Source organism: Oculina patagonica, chromosome 5, assembly GCF_052425735.1.
Source record: "Oculina patagonica isolate OP01 chromosome 5, crgOcupat, whole genome shotgun sequence".
Classification (NCBI taxonomy): Eukaryota; Metazoa; Cnidaria; class Anthozoa; order Scleractinia; family Oculinidae; genus Oculina; species Oculina patagonica.
In genome coordinates, this window is record NC_135762.1 from 28030922 (window position 1) to 28047469 (window position 16548).

Below are 16548 nucleotides of genomic sequence, written 5' to 3' on the forward strand. Positions count from 1 at the left end.
CTATTGTGATTTCTTTAGTTTTGGTTTCACGTCACTCAATTAAAAACTGCCTATTGTAGACTTGTTTATTTTGTACTTAATTTCGTTACAAGTGTATGCTTAATTATAAAGACTTGTTCTGTCCTTTTGACGACTTCATCACATATTTAGTGTTTTACATTGTTACTGATGTACAGAAAGTGTTTCTCAACTTTTGGTTAGGTCGGATATGCCACACAGTAAAATATTGCGGACTTCACGCAGTACTACTCTCACCCGAATGAATACACTTTACTATATGTATCAAATGTAAATTATAGCATAGCGCGCGTGCTGGCCCTATCTAATTCCTATTGAGCGATCACGGTGTATTTCTCTATCTGCGCACGACCGTGCGTATATCGGATGACGAGTGTATTTGCATTTAAGCTAAGTCGGGTGTTATAGCTGCGAGTTCCCATCGTTTACTCCGAGTTGGCTATAATCACTCGTATACAATAAGGCTGAATGGAAAAAATTGTTTTATTTTAAAATTCTTCTTTAAGTATAAATCGACTGGACATTTCATTTTAATGTAAACGGAGTGATAATGCGAGGAGGCGGGAAAATTTGTGGCGCGGTGTTCACTTCTTGAGTTAAATGAACCGGCGAGGAAAGCGAACAAGAGAGTTTTCTTTCGAAGACGTCTTCGAACAAGCTCCTGAGTTAAATGAACCCGCGAGGAAAGCGAACAAGATAATTTTCTTTCGAAGATTTCCTCGAACAAGCTCCTGAGTTAAATGAACCCGCGAGGAAAGCGAACAAGAGAATTTTCTTTCGAAGAATTCCTCGAACAAGCTCGTCCAAAGTCGTCTATCATGATACATTCTGGAAAATTGCGACAACAATAAAGTTTTACGGAAAGATCCGAAGCAATATCTTTTTTAAAAATTTTACGCCTTTTGGAGTCGAACGAAGCAAGGGTTTACATTGTACTTGTTAGCGGCTCCACGGCTGCAAGGAAGACTACTATGTTATGCTGAAACTTAAACGAAATTGAGCTCGGAGTGCTGACTCTAACAAGTTAATTGACGTAGTTAAGGACAAGACCAAGATTCAAAGGTACAAACTTTATTGAGAGTGCATGTTGAGCCTAGTTCAAGAAGCTAGAGTTGCTCTCGGCTATCGCCCCGAGCAACCCTTACGCTTCTTTCGTGCTCTCCAAACTTCCCGCTTGCATCCAAAGCATAAACCAATTCTTAAGCACTGACCAATCGGCAACGCAAGTAGACACTTGCGTCCACTTGCGTCTCTGTTTAGCCAGGACTTGCGTTGACTTGCGTTCACTTTCACGGTCGAGATCAATTTTGCACTTAAGTTAAAGCAATTTTCTCACCGTTTGGCCACCCATCGCAACGCATTTTTGCAGTTTACTTCAAATACTGAATTGCACCTCGTAGCATTTTAAATGACTTTTTGCAAATTTGCGTGCACTTGCGACTAAACTTGCGTGTCCGTTTGGCCACCCAACGCAAGTCTGTACGCAAGTTGAGCTTGCGACTACTTGCGTTTACTTCCGTTACCGTTTGGCTAGGGCTTAAAACTAATATTTCTGCATTTAAACTTTGACACTAAACTAGGAATGAAAAAAATTGACTATCTCAAAAAATGTGTCTCGCAGCTAGGGATGAATTTGCTATGTGTAACCTTTTTACAGTTTTGGACACTATTTGGAAGTTTTTGTTTGATTCTACATTGTGGTTGTCACAGCGTATGGTCCAGAGTAGGGTGGTGGAGGTTCCTCTCTAGAGTAGGGTGGAGATGAAGGTTCCTCTCCAGAGTAGGGTGGTGGAGGTTCCTCTCTAGAGTAGGGTGGTGGAGTTTCTTCTACATTGTAGGGTAGTGAACGTTGTTCTCCAGAGTGAAGTGGCGGAAGTCTTACTGTAAGTGTTTGAAGAGGATTCGCCGTTGTCGTTTGACGCTCTCTCGTATTAGGCATACACCCTGCTCTGGATGCCTGTGCATGTGATATATTGTATCCTGGGTGTTGGGAAGGGCGTGAATGTAACTGTTGTGATACCTGATGTCGCTGCCTCCAGTGGTTGCGTCTCTTGCGCTTCAATTTGCAATAGCAGAACAAACAACAGAGAAAAACGATGACGGAACAAACGAGGATTGGAAATAAAATAAACCAAAAAACAAACAGGGTAGGACCGTGATCGTCAGCTAAAAAAGAAAAAGAAAATAACTTGTAATTAATATGACTGGCAACTAAAACGGTGTTTCGCTTAGACAACAGCGTATCTCTTGACATGTCTAAAATAATTACAACTTCATGAAAAATACGTTAGCTTCATCGATGGAATTATACATTTGTATGTTCACCTCGTCAATCAAAATGATCTCAAAAACCAAAATGATTGGTTTCTCAGTTGCGAGGTACAAAGAAATCCTTCGGGGCAGTAAACGCGACAGTTTGCACTCATGAGCTGTGGACGCACCCAGAAAGTTGCTAAACACGAAAGAAACGTAAAAGTAGCTAAAAGTCGCTCACGGGACCATACAGGAGGATATTTCCGTTGGCTGAAAGCATGTCCTCAAGAGTTCATACCTATCCTCTCTCAAAGCTTCGCTTCTCGGCCAACTGTTAATTTTCCGACTGTCTTGCTGCTTCGGGCTTATTATTGTCCAATATACCAGCCACCCTAAAGAGACTATTTATTTATTTTGACCCACCGATTACGTGGTACTAAATCCTAAGACGTGAATTTAACAGGTTTTTCTCGGAGGACGCGCCAGATGAGAGCTGATACATATAACCAACGAGACCATAGAAATAATTGACGATATAATATCAGCGTGTCCTAGTTCCTTCATTTTTATTTTTATAAAATATTTTTCTTATTAATATTACAACAAAATACAACTTATTACAGTAAAAAAAATACAAGAGCAAAAACAAAAGAACGGATGCTGTCTGATTACAATTTACAATGTATCACAATTTACAATCCATTACAAATTAAGGCATGTTATGTAAATACGTTACAGAAAAAGAGTGGTGTAAAAAGGTAAAGGGAAGGTAGGTATACAAGGAAAACAACGAAAAAGGCAAAAAAAGAGTAAAACAATATAATTAAAAAAAGCAGAAACGAGCTAAAATAAAGTTTTTCCACTTTCTGTTAAACATGTCAGTACTTTTATTTTTAACTGCAATTTGCTACAGAGTATCCAATTTGATTTTTAGAAGAGAAGGAAAGCTGTCAAATGGTACATCATTGTGGTCTTGGGTAGTGCAGACCCTAGTTCCTTTATTACTTAAAGAAGCAAGCTCTCATCCTAAGGCACTGCTGATTGCAAAACGTTGCAACCTTAAAAGTAAAAATTCGAACGAAAAGTAAAATATTAAAAGGGCTGCCATCAAAATGAAAAAGAATATAGGTTTATTACAAACACATAATTATGTCTCCCTGGTCCACAGGAAGTATTACAGCTGCAAATTTGTATGTTTCGGATCGATTCTTCAAAGTCCATGAGCGCTGCTGTACATTTTCCTTCCAATATACAATAAATTCATTGTTATTACGTTTGTACATGTATGTTTTTTTTTATTTAAAGGAAGCAAGCTCACGGACAACTCAACTTGAAAAAATTGGCAAATTGCTTCAAGTTTATTGCTCATAATCCGTCTATATCTTCGTCAGTCGAAACAATCCTTGTTTATTTTCAGGTTTTCATTTCTCCGTTTGTGTTTTCCTTCCTTAGTAAACTACTATCTTGAGGTTTTCTTTAAATTAAAAGCAATCCTTTAAGTGAGAGTTGCGAACATTTGAATCTGCCTTAACGTTTAGGGGTATCGAATGGTCTTTGCGAGCATTTGCGAGCATTTGCGAGCATGCGAGCACAGCGTTTTTCTTTGCGAGCACGAGCACTGATAAAAGTTATCGTTGCGAGCAACGAGCACTTGTCAAAAAGCTACCTCCACTAAAAACCGAGCACGCGAGCACTTGTCAAAAAATATGCGACCACGAGCAAACGAGCACACACTAAATATTGCGAGCATTCCGAGCACAAGCCTAATCTTGCGAGCACTGCAAAATTTTGATCATGATGCACCATTCATGACCCCTACGTTTGTTTTTTTTTTTCTGTTTCTTTTTTTTTTAATATTTCTGCTACAGCTGAAATATCAAAATTGTTAAGCTATGTAACCTTTACAAAGTCATTCTAGTCCATTATTTGGATGATTTTGCTTGATTCTAGACCATGCTTGTCACAGCGTAAGGGGTTGGCGATTCTTCTCTAGAGTAAGCCAGTGGAGGTTCCTCTCTAAAGTAGGGTGGTGGAGGTTCTTCGTCAGAATGAAGGGGTGGAAGTGCCACTGTAAGTAGTTCAGGTGGATTTGCCGTTGGTACTGAACGCTCTTTCGTAACAGGCAAACACACTGCTCCAGGTGTCCGTGAATGCGATGTGTTTTGTAGGTTAACGATCTGCAACAGCTGTTCTTAATTGGATCCTGACTGTCGGGGAGGGACTGTACGAAGCTGTCAGTGCTCCTTCAATTAATTCCTTCAATACAAGTGATGTTTCCGTGAGCTCGAGAGTTTTTGAGCATGCAACAGCAGAGAACGAAAGAGCAACCACAAAAGAGGCAAATAAAGAAGATCGGCAGAAAGAAGTAAAAAATAATCTCACCTTCAGCTGAAACGAAAAAGGAGAACAACTTCTATAATTGTGCCCTCTGTTTAGCTACTTGGCAACAAAAATGGTGTTTTGCTTACTGCAACAACGTATCACTCGACATTTTTTAAAGATTTAAACCCCCTGGAAAATATATAACGGCTTCAACATTGGACTCGTACATTTGTTTTTTCCCTCATCAATTAAAATAATGTCGGAAGCCAGAATGATTTATTTTTCAGCTGGGTCACTTCACAAAGGGCAAACGCCACAGCGTGCACTGTTGAGGTGTGGATGCACGCGCGCGGTTGCTAAGCACGAAAGAGGCGTAACAAAGAGGCGCTTGAGGCGATAGCTAAGAGCGACTCTAGCACCCTTTTCTTAATAAACCGTTCAAGTGCACCCATAACCTGTGCAGCTGCTGTGTTTACCATTTGTTCTAGAAAAGTGTTTACTTCAGCTACTCTGTACATGCATGTATTACAACTGCGCGTACTATGGCCACTTTCTGAAACTAAACTAAATGCATGCAATATTCAAGCAATCCCTGACGAAAACGTAATAGGAGATCAATCTTCGGGCGTACAGTTCACAGTCTTTCAGTATTTTTTTTTTTAAAAGTTTCCGGTAGAAAAATCGTAGAAATGTAAATTAAAACTCATGTGGTAGTTGTACTTTATTTTTCTTTTTAACAATGGAGGGGATGATGATGATGATGATGATGATGATGATGGTTTATTTAACAGATCAACCAGGTTGGTATTATCCCAAAAAAATACTATAATAAATCAATACACTAACTGCCAAAAACCTCAATTCATGCACACTTCAAATACTTAGTACCTTCAACTCCTTTGAAGAGAGTCAGCAAAACTGAAAAGAAATATGGAAAATCGTACGTTTAGTTCATCACATCCTCAGAGACCCAGGGCAGTTAGTGGAGGCAGGAAAACTGAGAACAACGAGGACTCTTTAGGGTCGTATAAAATACAAATTTGTGGATTTTCCTTTCGATTTATATGCGAAATTCAAATACATGGCCAAACACTTATTCTCTCCTCGCAAAATAAAACGGTCAGGTCGAGCAAATGATTCTTCCCATCGGTGTCCTTTTGTGCCTTGGACAAAAAAGAAGAGAAATATCACGGGGGAATTTGGCAAAACTTATAAAAATTTAACAAAAAGGCCTTTGAGGAATGCACCCTTTTTTATTAAGTGTAGACCTATAACCAGCCGATATTGCAAGGACATTTTATTCTGCTCCATCAGGAATTAGCATTACACTGTAATTTATAAAGCCGTTTGGGACAGGTGCGGTAAGGCTTAGTCTATACACAGGGGCCACTCGCTTTCTCTCTAACCTTTCTTCACTGACTTTTTTCTCACGGTTTCGACTAAAATCCCTCGCCCCAACTAATTGTCCCTGGCTATCCAAAGATAAGCTGATCTTACTTTAAAACTTTAAAGATCTACCGTTCATAGATTGTTACCTAATCTCTCAGCCATACTGCCGTGATCAGAGACTTCAAGCAAACCGTTACACTATCACTTGACAGTTGCGAGTGTTGGCAGTGTTTGTACGTTTTGGTGGCAACTGCGCATTCATCCAGTAAAGCAGATTCAAAGCACGTAGTTTACATTTAAGATTGATTATAAAGTAGGTAAAGTAAAATTTATAGGCTGCCGAAAAAAACAAATTGATGTTTAACCAGGACAAAGTTAAAAAAAAAAAACACTTATCCGTTTAACATGACAGCTATTACTAGTTGACCATGGATTGCAAGGAAATTCTGAAGGAAATTAAACTAACATTGCCTACGATTAACTATAAATTTGGAGCGTGACCGTCTTCTACTCGCTTTCAAGGGAATGAGAGGTGATCATGCACAGCAAGTCGTAACATGTTTTGTGCTCAATTCTTATGATTCATTATTTTACATCAAGTTAAATGAAAACAATGAAATGGTATTTCTCAGCCGGATTGACAGCGAACATCATACGCAGTCGAAGGAGTCATTTATAATTACTGGTAAATATTTAATATTCACGTCTGCGACAAGAACCACTAAGCGCTACCTGAAACGTCGTACTCTGTAGGTATGACAGGAACATGTTTTGTTTGGTAAGCAAAACCCAGTAATTTAAATATTTGGCATATTCACGGTTAACGATCGAAAACCTACTGGAAAGACTTAATGCATGATATGGTGCATGCGTTACTGCGATTGCATACATTAACAGAACACGTCTTCATTCCTTTTGCCCATCATTGTCAATGAAGCAACGACAACTTTACTGTAAGCACAGTACTTCAAGGAAATATAAGTAAGATAATTTATCCTAGAAGCATGGAGATGCTCATTCTTTCTCCTGGCTATCATTCAATTTATTGCAATATTTTCCCTCAATTAGCTAAAAAAAAAACTTCAATCAACAATACAGTAACAAATTGAACTTACCCAAGAAAACAAGGCTAAAACAGCTTTTCTTCATAGTTACACCGCATTTCCCTTGGTAAATGATACGAATCTGAGAAACAGAATTGTCAAAGATTTCTAATTCGTTCAAGGACGTTACTTTACTTCAGCCATCTTTTTCGAGTATTATTACATGTGCGTCACTGCAATAATTAATTACTCAGTTTCACCCATTTAGCTTTGCGGCCGTTACTTGTTGTTTTGAAACAAACTCGCCATTCAAAACAATATTAATTACCCGTGAAAACCAAATGGGTGAAGCGGGCCGTTGATATGAAAATATGACCTTTTAAACGAGTAATGAACTAACAATCACTCCAGTGTGGTATGTTTGGGAGGTTCGATTTGTTTGTGTTTTGATTTGTGTTGTTTTAGACCCAGTTACGACAATACTTCATAACAATTATGTTAAACGATACCAGTCGCATTGTGTCGCGCAATCACCGAGAGCCGTCATGGGATGGCGCCATGCGAGAGCATGGGAGAGCATGGGATGGCGCCATGGGCCATGGGAGAGCCGCCATGGGATGGCGTGATATCATGCCACACGGACACGCTCCTCAATTCTGTACTTTGGTCAATATTCAGCCATCTTTTCGATCCGAATATTCTTACACGTGCGTCACTGCAATAATAAAGTATCCAGTTCCACCCATTCGGCTTTGCGGCCGTTGTTGTTTTGAAATAAGCTCGTCATTCAAAACAATGACAATAAGCCGCAAAGCTGAGGGGGTGATAAGTGGGCCTTTGATATGAAAATATTAATTAACTTTTACAGGTGTAATGCACTTTTAAAAAAAATCACCAGAGTGTGGCATGCTTTGGAGATTCCATTTGTTTGCGTTGTTTTAGGCCCAGTTATTGTTATACATCATGGCAGTGTTGTGTTTTACTTTGCTTTATACGATGCCTGTCGCATTTCTCGCGCAATCAGCGTTCCTGATTTTAGAATCTGCCGTCATTATATATATTTTAAAATAACTCTCGTCAATCTTTCGAACCGACAGGGCCAACTTTTGGCTCGGTCAACAGGGACAACTTTCTCATATAAACGCTTGGTAAAAGATAGCTCAGGAGAGGGGGTAACTCGGCTCCTACCAGGGACAACTCTACTCCATATAAACAGGCCCCAATGACCGGGCAAAACCAATGGTGGCTCGCTCACTGAGATTTTCCTGCGCTTCGTGCCGCCGGCTACATGCATATGCTTGGTTTACTGGGGTCGTATACCTATTGTGATTTCTTTAGTTTTGGTTTCACGTCACTCAATTAAAAACTGCCTATTGTAGACTTGTTTATTTTGTACTTAATTTCGTTACAAGTGTATGCTTAATTATAAAGACTTGTTCTGTTCTTTTGACGACTTCATCACATATTTAGTGTTTTACATTGTTACTGATGTACAGAAAGTGTTTCTCAACTTTTGGTTGGGTCGGATATGCCACACAGTAAAATATTGCGGACTTCACGCAGTACTACTCTCACCCGAATGAATACACTTTACTATATGTATCAAATGTAAATTATAGCATAGCGCGCGTGCTGGCCCTATCTAATTCCTATTGAGCGATCACGGTGTATTTCTCTATCTGCGCACGACCGTGCGTATATCGCATGACGAGTGTATTTGCATTTAAGCTAAGTCGAGTGTTATAGCTGCGAGTTCCCATCGTTTACTCCGAGTTGGCTATAATCACTCGTATACATTAAGGGTGAATGGAAAAATTGTTTGATTTTAAAATTCTTCTTTAAGTATAAATCGACTGAACATTTAATTCTGATGTAAACGGAGTGATAATGCGAGGAGGCGGGAAAATTTGTGGCGCGGTGTTCACTTCTTGAGTTAAATGAACCCGCGAGGAAAGCGAACAACAGAGTTTTCTTTCGAAGATTTCCTCGAACAAGCTCCTCCAAAGTCGTCTATACATTCTGGAAAATTGCGACAACAATAAAGTTTTACGGAAAGATCCAAAGCAATAGCTTTTCTGAAAATTATACGCCTTGTGTGAGTCGAACGAAGCAAGGGTTTACATTGTACTTGTTAGCGCATGGACGGCGGAGCATTTTTCCAACTGGGGGGGGGGCTGACTAGTGACTTTAAGTGGGGGGGGGGCTTAAGAGACTCTTCTCTTAATTGACGTAGTAAAGGACATTATTTAATTGACGTAGTAAAGGACAAGACCAAGATTCAAAGGTACAAACTTTATTGAGAGTGCATGTTGAGACTAATTCAAGAAGCTCTTTAAACTTCCCGCGTGCATCCAAAACTCGATATACGCGCCCAAAACATAACTGAACCAATTCTTAAGCCCTGACCAAACGGCAACGCAAGTAGATACTTGCGTCCACTTGCGTCCACTTGCGTCCACTTGCGTCCACTTGCGTCTCCGTTTGGCCAGGACTTGCGTTGACTTGCGTTCACTTTCACGGTCGAGATCAAATTTGCACTTAAGTTAAAGCAATTTTTTCACCGTTTGGCCACCCAACGCAAGTCAACGCATTTTTGCAGTTTACTTCAAATACTGAATTGCACCTCGTTGCATTTTAAATGACTTTTTGCAAATTTGCGTGCACTTGCGACTAAACTTGCGTGTCCGTTTGGCCACCCAACGCAAGTCTGTACGCAAGTTGAGCTTGCGACTACTTGCGTTTACTTCCGTTACCGTTTGGCTAGGGCTTAAAACTAATATTTCTGCATTCAAACTTTGACACTAAACTAGGAATGAAAAAAATTGACTATCTCAAAAAATGTGTCTCGCAGCTAGGGATGAATTTGCTATGTGTAACCTTTTTACAGTTTTGGACACTATTTGGAAGTTTTTGTTTGATTCTACATTGTGGTTGTCACAGCGTATGGTCCAGAGTAGGGTGGTGGAGGTTCCTCTCTAGAGTAGGGTGGAGATGAAGGTTCCTCTCCAGAGTAGGGTGGTGGAGGTTCCTCTCTAGAGTAGGGTGGTGGAGTTTCTTCTACATTGTAGGGTAGTGAACGTTGTTCTCCAGAGTGAAGTGGCGGAAGTCTTACTGTAAGTGTTTGAAGAGGATTCGCCGTTGTCGTTTGACGCTCTCTCGTATTAGGCATACACCCTGCTCTGGATGCCTGTGCATGTGATATATTGTATCCTGGGTGTTGGGAAGGGCGTGAATGTAACTGTTGTGATACCTGATGTCGCTGCCTCCAGTCGTTGCGTCTCTTGCGCTTCAATTTGCAATAGCAGAACAAACAACAGAGAAAAACGATGACGGAACAAACGAGGATTGGAAATAAAATAAACCAAAAAACAAACAGGGTAGGACCGTGATCGTCAGCTAAAAAAGAAAAAGAAAATAACTTGTAATTAATATGACTGGCAACTAAAACGGTGTTTCGCTTAGACAACAGCGTATCTCTTGACATGTCTAAAATAATTACAACTTCATGAAAAATACGTTAGCTTCATCGATGGAATTATACATTTGTATGTTCACCTCGTCAATCAAAATGATCTCAAAAACCAAAATGATTGGTTTCTCAGTTGCGAGGTACAAAGAAATCCTTCGGGGCAGTAAACGCGACAGTTTGCACTCATGAGCTGTGGACGCACCCAGAAAGTTGCTAAACACGAAAGAAACGTAAAAGTAGCTAAAAGTCGCTCACGGGACCATACAGGAGGATATTTCCGTTGGCTGAAAGCATGTCCTCAAAAGTTCATACCTATCCTCTCTCAAAGCTTCGCTTCTCGGCCAACTGTTAATTTTCCGACTGCCTTGCTGCTTCGGGCTGATTATTGTCCAATATACCAGCCACCCTAAAGAGACTATTTATTTATTTTGACCCACCGATTACGTGGTACTAAATCCTAAGACGTGAATTTAACAGGTTTTTCTCGGAGGACGCGCCAGATGAGAGCTGATACATATAACCAACGAGACCATAGAAATAATTGACGATATAATATCAGCGTGTCCTAGTTCCTTCATTTTTATTTTTATAAAATATTTTTCTTATTAATATTACAACAAAATACAACTTATTACAGTAAAAAAAATACAAGAGCAAAAACAAAAAAACGGATGCTGTCTGATTACAATTTACAATGTATCACAATTTACAATCCATTACAAATTAAGGCATGTTATGTAAATACATTACAGAAAAAGAGTGGTGTAAAAAGGTAAAGGGAAGGTAGGTATACAAGGAAAACAACGAAAAAGGCAAAAAAAGAGTAAAACAATATTTAAAAAAAGCCGAAACGAGCTAAAATAAAGTTTTTCCACTTTCTGTTAAACATGTCAGTACTTTTATTTTTAACTGCAATTTGCTGCAGAGTATCCAATTTGATTTCTTGAAGAGAAGGAAAGCTGTCAAATGGTACATCATTGTGGTCTTGGGTAGTGCAGACCCTAGTTCCTTTATTACTTAAAGAAGCAAGCTCTCATCCTAAGGCACTGCTGATTGCAAAACGATGCAACTTTAAAAGAAAAATGCGAACGAAAAGTAAAATATTAAAAGGGCTGCCATCAAAATGAAAAAGAATATAGCTTTATCACAAACACATAATTATGTCTCCCTGGACCACAGGAAGTAATACAGCTGCAAATTTGTATGTTTCGGATCGATTCTTCAAAGTCCATGAGCGCTGCTGTACATTTTCCTTCCAATATACAATAAATTCATTGTTATTGCCATTACGTTTGTAGGTGTTTTTAAAGGAAGCAAGCTCACGGACAACTCAACTTGAAAAAATTGGCAAATTGCTTCAAGCTTATTGCTCATAATCCGTCTATATCTTCGTCAGTCGAAACAATCCTTGGTTATTTTCAGGTTTTCATTTCTCCGTTTGTGTTTTCCTTCCTTAGTAAACTACTATCTTGAGGGTTTCTTTAAATTAAAAGCAATCCTTTAAGTGAGAGTTGCGAACATTTGAATCTGCCTTAACGTTTAGGGGTATCGAATGGTCTTTGCGAGCATTTGCGAGCATTTGCGAGCATGCGAGCACAGCGTTTTTCTTTGCGAGCACGAGCACTGATAAAAGTTATCGTTGCGAGCAACGAGCACTTGTCAAAAAGCTACCTCCACTAAAAACCGAGCACGCGAGCACTTGTCAAAAAATATGCGACCACGAGCAAACGAGCACACACTAAATATTGCTAGCATTCCGAGCACAAGCCTAATTTTGCGAGCACTGCAAAATTTTGATCATGATGCACCATTCATGACCCCTACGTTTGTTTTTTTTTTCTGTTTCTTTTTTTTAATATTTCTGCTACAGCTGAAATATCAAAATTGTTAAGCTATGTAACCTTTACAAAGTCATTCTAGTCCATTATTTGGATGATTTTGCTTGATTCTAGACCGTGCTTGTCACAGCGTAAGGGGTTGGTGATTCCTCTCTAGAGTAAGCCAGTGGAGGTTACTCTCTAAAGTAGGGTGGTGGAGGTTCCTCGTCAGAATAAAGGGGTGGAAGTGCCACTGTTAGTAGTTCAGGTGGATTCGCCGTTGGTACTGAACGCTCTTTCGTAACAGGCAAACACACTGCTCCAGGTGTCCGTGGATGCGATGTGTTTTGTAGGTTAATGATCTGCAACAGCTGTTCTTAATTGGATCCTGACTGTCGGGGAGGGACTGTACGAAGCTGTCAGTGCTCCTTCAATTAATTCCTTCAATACAAGTGATGTTTCCGCGAGCTCGAGAGTTTTTGAGCATGCAACAGCAGAGAACGAAAGAGCAACCACAAAAGAGGCAAATAAAGAAGATCGGCAGAAAGAAGTAAAAAATAATCTCACCTTCAGCTGAAACGAAAAAGGAGAACAACTTCTATAATTGTGCCCTCTGTTTAGCTACTTGGCAACAAAAATGGTGTTTTGCTTACTGCAACAACGTATCACTCGACAATTTTTAAAAATTTAAACCCCCTGGAAAATATATAACAGCTTCAACATTGGACTCGTACATTTGTTTTTTCCCTCATCAATTAAAATAATGTCGGAAGCCAGAATGATTTATTTTTCAGTTGGGTCACTTCACAAAGGGCAAACGCCACAGCGTGCACTGTTGAGGTGTGGATGCACGCGCGAGGTTGCTAAGCACGAAAGAGGCGTAACAAAGAGGTGCTTGAGGCGATAGCTAAGAGCGACTCTAGCTTTTCTTAATAAACCGTTCAAGTGCATCCATAACCTGTGCAGCTGCTGTGTTTACCATTTGTTCTAGAAAAGTGTTTACTTCAGCTACTCTGTACATGCATGTATTACAACTGCGCGTACTATGGCCACTTTCTGAAACTAAACTAATGCATGCAATATTCAAGCAATCCCTGACGAAAACGTAATAGGAGATCAATCTTCGGGCGTACAGTTCACAGTCTTTCAGTATTTTTTTAAAAGTTTCCGGTAGAAATCGTAGAAATGTAAATTAAAACTCATGTGGTAGTTGTACTTTATTTTTCTTTTTAACAATGGAATGATGATGATGATGATGATGATGGTTTATTTAACAGATCAACCAGGTTGGTATTCTCCAAAAAAATACTATAATAAATCAATACACTAACTGCCAAAAACCTCAATTCATGTACACTTCAATACTTAGTACCTTCAACTCCTTTGAAGAGAGTCAGCAAAACTGAAAAGAAATATGGAAAATCGTACGTTTAGTTCATCACATCCTCAGAGACCCAGGGCAGTTAGTGGAGGCAGGAAAACTGAGAACAACGAGGACTCTTTAGGGTCGTATAAAATACAAATTTGTGGATTTTCCTTTCGATTTATATGCGAAATTCAAATACATGGCCAAACACTTATTCTCTCCTCGCTAAATAAAACGGTCAGGTCGAGCAAATGATTCTTCCCATTGGTGTTCTTTTGTGCCTTGGACAAAAAAGAAGAGAAATATCACGGGGGAATTTGGCAAAACTTTTAAAAATTTAACAAAAAGGCCTTTGCGGAATGCACCCTTTATATTTAGTGTAGACCTATAACCAGCCGATATTGCAAGGACATTTTATTCTGCTCCATCAGGAATTAGCATTACACTGTAATTTATAAAGCCGTTTGGGACAGGTGCGGTAAGGCTTAGTCTATACACAGGGGCCACTCGCTTTCTCTCTAACCTTTCTTCACTGACTTTTTTCTCACGGTTTCGACTAAAATCCCTCGTCCCAACTAATTGTCCCTGGCTATCCAAAGATAAGCTGATCTTACTTTAAAACTTTAAAGATCTACCGTTCATAGATTTTTACCTAATCTCTCAGCCATACTGCCGTGATCAGAGACTTCAAGCAAACCGTTACACTATCACTTGACAGTTGCGAGTGTTGGCAGTGTTTGTTTTGGTGGCAACTGCGCATTCATCCAGTAAAGCAGATTCAAAGCACGTAGTTTACATTAAAGATTGATTATAAAGTAGGTAAAAAGTAAAATTTATAGGCTGCCGAAAAAAACAAATTGATGTTTAACCAGGACAAAGTTAAAAAAAAAAAACACTTATCCGTTTAACATGACAGCTATTACTAGTTGACCATGGATTGCAAGGAAATTCTGAAGGAAATTAAACTAACATTGCCTACGATTAACTAAAGATTTGGAGCGTGACTGTCTTCTACTCGCTTTCAAGGGAATGAGAGGTGATCATGCACAGCAAGTCGTAACATGTTTTGTGCTCAATTCTTATGATTCATTATTTTACATCAAGTTAAATGAAAACAATGAAATGGTATTTCTCAGCCGGATTGACAGCGAACATCATACGCAGTCGAAGGAGTCATTTATAATTACTGGTAAATATTTAATATTCACGTCTGCGACAAGAACCACTAAGCGCTACCTGAAACGTCGTACTCTGTAGGTATGACAGGAACATGTTTTTTTTGGTAAGCAAAACCCAGTAATTTAAATATTTGGCATATTCACGGTTAACGATCGAAATCCTACTGGAAAGACTTAATGCATGATATCGTGCATGCGTTACTGCGATTGCATACATTAACAGAACACGTCTTCATTCCTTTTGCCCATCATTGTCAATGAAGCAACGACAACTTTACTGTAAGCACAGTACTTCAAGGAAATATAAGTAAGATAATTTATCCTAGAAGCATGGAGATGCTCATTCTTTCTCCTGGCTATCATTCAATTTATTGCAATATTTTCCCTCAATTAGCTAAAAAAAACTTCAATCAACAATACAGTAACAAATTGAACTTACCCAAGAAAACAAGGCTAAAACAGCTTGTCTTCATAGTTACACCGCATTTCCCTTGGTAAATGATACGAATCTGAGAAACAGAATTGTCAAAGATTTCTAATTCGTTCAAGGACGTTACTTTACTTCAGCCATCTTTTCCGAGTATTATTACATGTGCGTCACTGCAATAATTAATTACTCAGTTTCACCCATTTGGCTTTGCGGCCGTTACTTGTTGTTTTGAAACAAACTCGCCATTCAAAACAATATTAATTACCCGTGAAAACCAAATGGGTGAAGCGGGCCGTTGATATGAAAATATGACCTTTTAAACGAGTAATGAACTAACAATCACTCCAGTGTGGTATGTTTGGGAGGTTCGATTTGTTTGTGTTTTGATTTGTGTTGTTTTAGACCCAGTTACGACAATACTTCATAACAATTATGTTAAACGATACCAGTCGCATTGTGTCGCGCAATCACCGAGAGCCGTCATGGGATGGCGCCATGTGAGAGCATGGGAGAACATGGGATGGCGCCATGGGCCATGGGAGAGCCGCCATGGGATGGCGTGATATCATGCCACACGGACACGCTCCTCAATTCTGTACTTTGTTCAATATTCAGCCATCTTTTCGATCCGAATATTCTTACACGTGCGTCACTGCAATAATAAAGTATCCAGTTCCACCCATTCGGCTTTGCGGCCGTTGTTGTTTTGAAATAAGCTCGTCATTCAAAGCAATGACAATAAGCCGCAAAGCTGAGGGGGTGATAAGTGGGCCTTTGATATGAAAATATTAATTAACTTTTACAGGTGTAATGCACTTTTAAAAAAAATCACCAGAGTGTGGCATGCTTTGGAGATTCCATTTGTTTGCGTTGTTTTAGGCCCAGTTATTGTTATACATCATGGCAGTGTTGTGTTTTACTTTGCTTTATACGATGCCTGTCGCATTTCTCGCGCAATCAGCGTTCCTGATTTTAGAAATTGCCGTCATTATAGATATTTTAAAATAACTCTCGTCAATCTTTCGAACCGACAGGGCCAACTTTTGGCTCGGTCAACAGGGACAACTTTCTCATATAAACGCTTGGTAAAAGATAGCTCAGGAGAGGCGGTAACTCGGCTCCTACCAGGGACAACTCTACTCCATATAAACAGGCCCCAATGACCGGGCAAAACCAATGGTGGCTCGCTCACTGAGATTTTCCTGCGCTTCGTGCCGCCGGCTACATGCATATGCTTGGTTTACTGGGGTCGTATACCTATTG

At 39.5% G+C, this 16548-nt stretch overlaps 2 protein-coding genes across 4 annotated transcripts; both read right to left on the minus strand.

Annotated features, from left to right (window-relative positions):
• Positions 1-1073: 1073 nt before the first annotated feature.
• On the minus strand, positions 1074-7271 carry LOC144654439 (uncharacterized). 3 transcript variants are annotated; one of them, XM_078514593.1, is made up of 4 exons: positions 7098-7271; positions 5482-5511; positions 1780-2184; positions 1074-1749 (listed from the first exon to the last, which is right to left on the minus strand). In XM_078514593.1, exons 1-4 carry the CDS (start codon positions 7129-7131, stop codon positions 1709-1711), a joined length of 510 nt encoding a protein of 169 aa, XP_078370719.1. In that variant the 5' UTR covers positions 7132-7271; the 3' UTR covers positions 1074-1708. The 3 variants fall into 3 exon arrangements, with proteins under 3 accessions (XP_078370719.1, XP_078370717.1, XP_078370718.1); XM_078514591.1 differs by having other exon boundaries at positions 1074-2184; positions 7098-7266; XM_078514592.1 differs by lacking the exon at positions 5482-5511 and having other exon boundaries at positions 1074-2184; positions 7098-7266.
• Positions 7272-9302: 2031 nt separating this feature from the next.
• LOC144654440 (uncharacterized) lies at positions 9303-15778 on the minus strand. The gene is made up of 3 exons (XM_078514594.1): positions 15295-15778; positions 13684-13713; positions 9303-10421 (listed from the first exon to the last, which is right to left on the minus strand). Exons 1-3 carry the CDS (start codon positions 15326-15328, stop codon positions 9946-9948), a joined length of 540 nt encoding a protein of 179 aa, XP_078370720.1. The 5' UTR covers positions 15329-15778; the 3' UTR covers positions 9303-9945.
• Between the last annotated feature and the right edge of the window lie 770 nt (positions 15779-16548).

Excerpts from the sequence above, each read along its gene's own strand:
- LOC144654439 (XM_078514591.1), bottom strand. The coding sequence starts at position 7,131 with ATGAAGAAAAGCTGTTTTAGCCTTGTTTTCTTGG. Across the intron at positions 5,512-7,097 it reads TTTTAGCCTTGTTTTCTTGG|TTTTGCTGACTCTCTTCAAA; the intron begins GTAAGTTCAATT and ends ATTTCTTTTCAG. Across the intron at positions 2,185-5,481 it reads TCTCTTCAAAGGAGTTGAAG|CTGACGATCACGGTCCTACC; the intron begins GTACTAAGTATT and ends TTTCTTTTTTAG.
- LOC144654440 (XM_078514594.1), bottom strand. The coding sequence starts at position 15,328 with ATGAAGACAAGCTGTTTTAGCCTTGTTTTCTTGG. Across the intron at positions 13,714-15,294 it reads TTTTAGCCTTGTTTTCTTGG|TTTTGCTGACTCTCTTCAAA; the intron begins GTAAGTTCAATT and ends ATTTCTTTTCAG. Across the intron at positions 10,422-13,683 it reads TCTCTTCAAAGGAGTTGAAG|CTGACGATCACGGTCCTACC; the intron begins GTACTAAGTATT and ends TTTCTTTTTTAG.